The 6875-nt window shown below is 32.0% G+C and overlaps 1 protein-coding gene across 1 annotated transcript; it reads right to left on the bottom strand.

Annotated features, from left to right (window-relative positions):
* Positions 1–1321: 1321 nt before the first annotated feature.
* LOC134725344 (baculoviral IAP repeat-containing protein 7-A-like) lies at positions 1322–6095 on the bottom strand. Its single transcript, XM_063589120.1, has 5 exons — positions 4913–6095; positions 3933–4117; positions 3254–3416; positions 2372–2521; positions 1322–1541 (listed from the first exon to the last, which is right to left on the bottom strand). The coding sequence occupies exons 1-5, from the start codon at positions 6090–6092 to the stop codon at positions 1342–1344; spliced, it is 1878 nt and encodes a 625-aa protein (XP_063445190.1). The 5' UTR covers positions 6093–6095; the 3' UTR covers positions 1322–1341.
* Positions 6096–6875: the final 780 nt, after the last annotated feature.

A 6875-nucleotide genomic window follows, 5' to 3' on the forward strand; every position in this document is an offset into this window, starting at 1 on the left:
GAATGAAGTCGTATGGTTGGGTTCATATGTGTGTATTTATGCGCAGCGTGCTTTGAATTATTTTCGGTATTTTGACTAAAAAGGTGCTATGTGGTTCGATAATTTTATCTATTTTTATGAAGAATAAAATAAAATGACTGGACATTTTTCCTATTATGTAATTCTCTGTTATAAACATAAAGTCCATCTGCCGTTTTACAAATTACCACTTTGCTGATTTATGGCAATACTTTAAAACATTCTGACATCAGAATCTATAATTACAAATGCATTTAATAACACTATGATGAATGTATCGTGCCTTGTCTATAACTGTGGATAATTATTTATGCAGTCGCTATGCATTTTAGGATTTTCGCATATTTACTTAACATGCAGTGTTAGATAATTGGAATTAGAAAAAAATCAAATGCACCAAACTCCAATTAAATCATAGAGTTTAAATCACAGCTACCTAGTAAAACAGGAAATCGTTTCAATTTGTTTTAAACACTTTGTATTCAGCAGATAAAACAATATCAGACGGATAAATTGCGATTCATATTACTATAATGTACAATTGTTTTAAATCCTACAAATCCTGGGCAACCAATTTAGTCTGTTGTTAGCTTTTAAGAGGCGGTATTTTATTCCATTGTATGTATATAGGAATACAAGCTTAAAGATAACTTATATTAACTAATCAGTATATGGTATATAATTAAAAACTCTTCAAATAAACCAAGCTTACAACATTGTATGCCATAAACTTTGAGTGTCAATTGTTTTCTTTTTTCAAGACTCATCCATGAAAAAAATAAAACTAATGACACTAAATGTCTTCTGCTTGTTCCACAGTTATGAATTTTCTTTCTATCTGTGTGAATGGAAGTTGCAGTGGCTTTAGCTGCATATCGCAATAGGTAACATTTAACTTTAATGAACATAATCCAAATACTATGGATGATTTTTGTAATTCCTGTCTTGATTTATGTCCGGTCTTTTTAATGATTTGAAATTCACGACACTGTATTCCACTTAACAATGTCTTTTCCGAAATGTTTCCCATTGTAATAAACGGGGATTATATCTGATTATATAGCAGCAAAACCCTTTCAAATGTATGATAGTTGCACGTTAAGAATGAATATTTAAACGCAAGTCATAACTTTCTATTCAAGGAAAGATAACGTATATTGCACAGATGGCAATTGTATTATTACAAGAACAATGTTGTTGTTACGACTTACGGAACATTCACATGGTCATCAAAATCATGATGGTATTATATGTATTTACAACAAAAGTATGCATGATGGAAATATATTTTTAATGCCCGCAATTAATTTAAACAGAATAATTTTAACTCAAGATAGCTTTAACTGTTCCTTTTATAAACGCACGACAAATAGGACATCTTCGAAGAGCAGGAGCACAATTGACACATGATGCAAGATGTCCACATGGGAGGAACACGATAGCGATTGGTTCGTCTAGGCATATCTTACAGGTCTGCTGATCTCTCAAATTCTGGTTTTCTTCTTCCAAACTTCTGACAGATACTACAAAACAAACGCAATTATGAATAAATAACAACAACACTATTACATATGCTTATCCGTGCGGAGCACATGCAATCACCCCCATATTTTAGTATGTCACGTGTTGCCTAGTCTTTAGATTTCTATAGTAAGTTTTCTGTACTATTATTTGTATGTTTGTCTTTTTCATTTTTAGTCATGGCGTTGTAATTTTTTTTATCGATCTATGAGTTTGAATGTCCCTCTGGTATATTTTGCACCTCTTTTACATATAACCGAAATAATCATATTATTTTCTGACTTTAGATGATTAAACGTGCATGTATTTATTAAATTACAATAACAGTTTCAAGAGAACCAAAAATAAAAGAAGTAGCTAGTGAATTCGGTTAATTACGCAAAGGAACCTAACGTGGGAAAGATTTACACGGGTCTGATGTTTATAAGTTAAAACACTTTACCTTCAAGTTACTTATGATAACGATAATTAGTAAAAATTTATGAAACATGCCAGTACTTTAAATATTTACTGTGAGAAAATAATTTGTGAATACAACCATTGTGCTAAAATAGAAAAAAATGACTGTAAAATAGAAAAATGCCGGTCTGAAATACTTTTCGTTATGAATTCTTGTTTAGTTAAACTCCTGACAAAAAGACAAAAAAGTTCAGGTTTTAATCATATACGTAATGCCATCATAGAAAGGTGGTTATATTTCAAATTATAGAATTGGCCTTCTAATTGTTTGTTTTAAAAAGTGTAATACCAAACGTTTCGCTCACATATTTTAGAATAAAACGTAACCATAGTTCTACTCCTATATTTTGTTAACGTGTTAAATCATACTTACATTCAAGCTCAGGGTCTACTGTGATTTCTTGATTTTTTGTTTCTACAGAAGTTTCTTTCTGTGATTTTTGTTGCTGTCCGGAAGATTCGTCGATCTTAGAACATTCCTCTAACTGGAATATTTTTTCAAGTAATAATGTTCCTGTGATATCTACAAAGACATTAAAAGGCGTCAAACAGATTTATCATACAAATATACATTTGTAAGACACAAAATAAAGCAAGTTTAAATGAACGAAGGCATATTGCTTATACATCATTTACTATTAAAGACTCTTACATGTCTAATGCCTCAGTTTATTTTTCTCTCGAGAAATTCTGATAATAAAGCTATACATGTACAAAGTCAAACGATTAATTTTACTTGTTTCAGCAAATAAAGAATATTTTACCTCCTTAACTAAGCGGGGGACATACTATCATATCCCTCCGTCTGTCCGCCACAAAGTTTTCAATGCAAAATCCTTCATTTTGTATTATGGCATTTTGTGCACTGTTTATTTCGCAGTTATATTTTTTTCCTGACATGATTTGTCAAGGTCAAAGATTAAACAATTTAAATTGAAATTTGCAAAAATCATGTAATTTTGCTTTTTTACTGGCCATTTTAACTGTAGCAGATAATAAAATTTTCTGAGAACACAAAATTTCTTTTGATAAAAAAAAAAAGTAAAATCACAAAAATACTGAACTCAGAGGAAAATCAATTTGGAAAGTCCATAATCACATGGCAAAATCAAAAAACAAAACGCATCAAAAACGAATGGACAAGAACTGTCATATTCCTGACTTGGTACAGGCATTTTCAAATGTAGAAAATGGTTACAAAATAAACGATTACAGTTAAAATCAAACGAGAACACATATATTTGTACAATCATACCTGTCGTTTCTGATTTCAGGATGGAATCATACGCACTTTTGATCAGAGTTTCATCATATCCAAATTCTGAAACAGAGAGGACAGCAGGATGATTCCAGAAATCTATATAGTTTTTTGTATTTGTATTTTCATTTTGTAAACAAGAGTATCCACTGCTTTCATTCTGAAAAGTAAATATATATAAAGGATAACTATTTTTGTCTAGTTTATTGATCATATCTAAACAGAATTGAGTGAAACATATTACATGCAAGTCTACTATTTTGTTACTGTCTGTGTCAAATCGTAACAGCATCTATAGTAACTTTGTTGATTATTTTACAAAATTAATTTAATAAATTCGACAATAATTTAGGCAGCATTGATTTACAGCTACGTTCGTTATCCATCCTTTTTTCGTTATTAAGATGGTTTTATTATAACTATTCCCAATAGTGTAGTATCAAGTGTATGTACTATCCCTTATTTACTTTAATCGTAAAGGGGCAGTGAAAATAGGTTACCTTTTAAACATTTACTTTACATTCATAAAGTGAAATGGTCCTGATAATTTAATAAAAAAATCACAATAAGGATAGACAAAAGGATCGAGTACAACATGCAGGTTTTTCAATCGTTGAACAAAGTGTAATTAATTTTTGATATGCTTCCGCATTAATTGTGTCTTTTGTAGCCATACCTTGTCCTGTTGTGCTGTCGGTAATCTGTTCATTTGGACGTCTTGTATAAATTTCCCCCCTTTACAATTTTGCACAAAAGCACAGTTCTGGTACCAGCGTGCATGTTCTACCCAAGGTTGGTCACCTGGTTCCCAGCTCCGAAGGCCACCACCACAGAAAAAGCAGCGACAGTGGTCTTCTATACCTGAAATAAATGTCATAAATACATAATAATCAAAGCATTCGAGATTTATGATTTGTGTAATTAGAAGACGATCTCTCTTCAATGTAAAACCTTACAACACTTTTTTTATGATTAAAGTTGTTGGAGTGCTGCATTTTGAACAAGGTATACTGCTGTTGCGTTTATATATATAATTATTTATAAGCATATGATGTCATTTATGATAAATTGTGCACGTGAAGCACATACGCCTATGTTCAGTATATTTGTCATTTTGTTGCTGACATTCACCAGCTGTTAAACGATCTTCAAATTCACATATCCAAATTGATGACAATAGTAAATGTTTAAATAACACAAGAATGTTTTGTGTAAAAAAAAGAAGATGTGTTATGATTGCCGATGAGACAACTATCCACAAGAGACAAAAATGACACAGACATTAACAACTATAGTATAGGTCACCGTACGGTTTCAACAATGAGCAAAGCCTATACCGCATAGTCAGCTATAAAAGGCATATCTTATCTTTTTTTCATGGATAGTGTCGTTCATGTTTTTTTTTACAATATTAATCACTATTATTTTTAATTGACAGACTTCAATCTTCAAAATCTTACAAAACCGTACACGTGTTTTTTGTGGTTTCCTCTGGTGGTTTTGCCAAATTGTGCGTATGTTTTTTTTTAACAATTGCGAAATGTATACATGGTATATTTGGTAACTTGTCCAAAATTTCATGTATTGTGACTTTTTTTGCTGTTTTTTCAACTTTTTGTGATTTCAAAAACTAATAATAAAAGTTGATATCCTCACCTGTGAAAAAGAATCCAGCTAAAGACAGTTCATCAGGAGACTGCGTTAAATGTGCTGGCCAATGTTTAAAAGAATCTAGCCTGGTTGATCTAACAGCGTATTTTGAATACTTAGGTTTATCCAAACATATTCCTAGATTTGGTGTCTCTTTTGATATACTATTTTCGGTATGTAATGGAGTTCCTGACGATGCCTCTTGTGTAACCATTCTAGACATACTCGACGTGGGACCATTACTATGAGTTGTTTTAACCAAGCTCGACGCACTAAAATTGTCATTTCCAGAAGCAGATTCTTTGTGGATACTGCTTCCGACAGCAGCATTGTTAGAAACAATTGAAAAACAACTATCTTTATTTCGTTGGACTTTATTTTCAAGTGTTCTATCATCTTCCAAAACAGTAGTCTGGTACCCAGTTTTGTAGCTTTCACTTGAACCCTTATTATCTGCTTCAATTATATCACTTCCACATGCGCCCCGATTTTCTTTTTCTTTATCTATTTTATCTACCAAAAATGAACAGTGTGGGGAAATTCGTTTATGAATATCAACTGCTGAATCATAACGTTTCCAGTTTTTGTATCTAGCACCACAACTGTGACAAATAACTTCATCTCCTGTTCCAATATAATAAAATCCCGCTGCTGCCAACCGTGTTACATAAATTCCTGGAATATCTGGAAACGTTGAAAAAGATGCAAATCGAGCCCCCTCGAATTTCATGTTTTCCGAAATTTGTAATTTCCTATCGTTTTGATAAAATGAACTGAAGTCTTGAGGAAAGAAAGGATAAGCATGGTACACATTTTGAGGGATGGAACGCAAAGGCCTAACAATATTATCAAATATCCATTTCATTGTTGAATGTTTCGTCTGTGGTGGTGAAGACATTTCAGCATTTGTTTTCCATTTTACCTTGATTCTTGCTATATTTCGCATCATATGTTTTTTATATTTGGATTCAATTATCCGGGAGTAAGACAATACGGTTAAAAGGAATATAAAAAGAACACTTAAATAATTGTTATTTCTCTCGTTTGTAGTTTTGTCAATACGAATACATTGTATTTCTATCCTTTGAATTTGGGTTCGATTTTTATATTCGCCATCATCATTTTGTTCCGGTTTTTCAATTTTCTTTTTGTTAGGTATCTCATCATCAGTGTAAGGTACAGCCATTTTGATACTGTAAAAATAATGAAATAAAATATTAACAACATAACTCATTAATATATTTTTTAGTTCTTTGTGTCAAGTTTTCTATTTCTAATTGCTTCGAAAAGGTTTATTAACATTAGTCCCTACAGTCACGCTCGAATCTAAACATTGGGAAGGGCAACGTACACAAATACAAAAACTACAAGGAACAACAGATAGTACAGCTATCTTGACTCGATACAGCTATAAAACATTGCGGAAATAAACATTAAAAAACATATCATTATATTGTATGTTTGTCTTTATTAGAGAAGGGACATAAAGTAAATTATTTCAATTAGATCACTGCTCATTCGGCACAAGATTGAACGATAGAGGGCGTTATTATAATGATTTCAGTTTCATATGTCAAATTTGACCGATACGGTATGACCATGTCTCAATTCGACATATCTGTCCGGAATTAAATATGTTTATACCAGAATAGTCATATTCAATGTGAACTGATCGATTGTGACATTTTCCCTGACTATTGGTTCAAATGGCGAGTTATCCGAGCATAGCACATGACGCTAAACGTATCAACGCATCCGAGTCTCTTTTCGATTGAAATGCATATGTAAGTTTTCCTCCGAACATCATGAGCCACACCCTTTTACCCAGATCATTGTAACTAGATGTACATGGGTCACATACGGATTCTAACAAAATGATAGAGGCCATTGAAATACAGGCAAAGATAAGTCAAAATTATGACCTTCGTATTAAGACACACTTAATTCAAACGCTAATACATCATACTTG

The sequence above is a fragment of the Mytilus trossulus genome, chromosome 1 (genome assembly GCF_036588685.1).
Source record: "Mytilus trossulus isolate FHL-02 chromosome 1, PNRI_Mtr1.1.1.hap1, whole genome shotgun sequence".
In the NCBI taxonomy this organism is placed as follows: Eukaryota; Metazoa; Mollusca; class Bivalvia; order Mytilida; family Mytilidae; genus Mytilus; species Mytilus trossulus.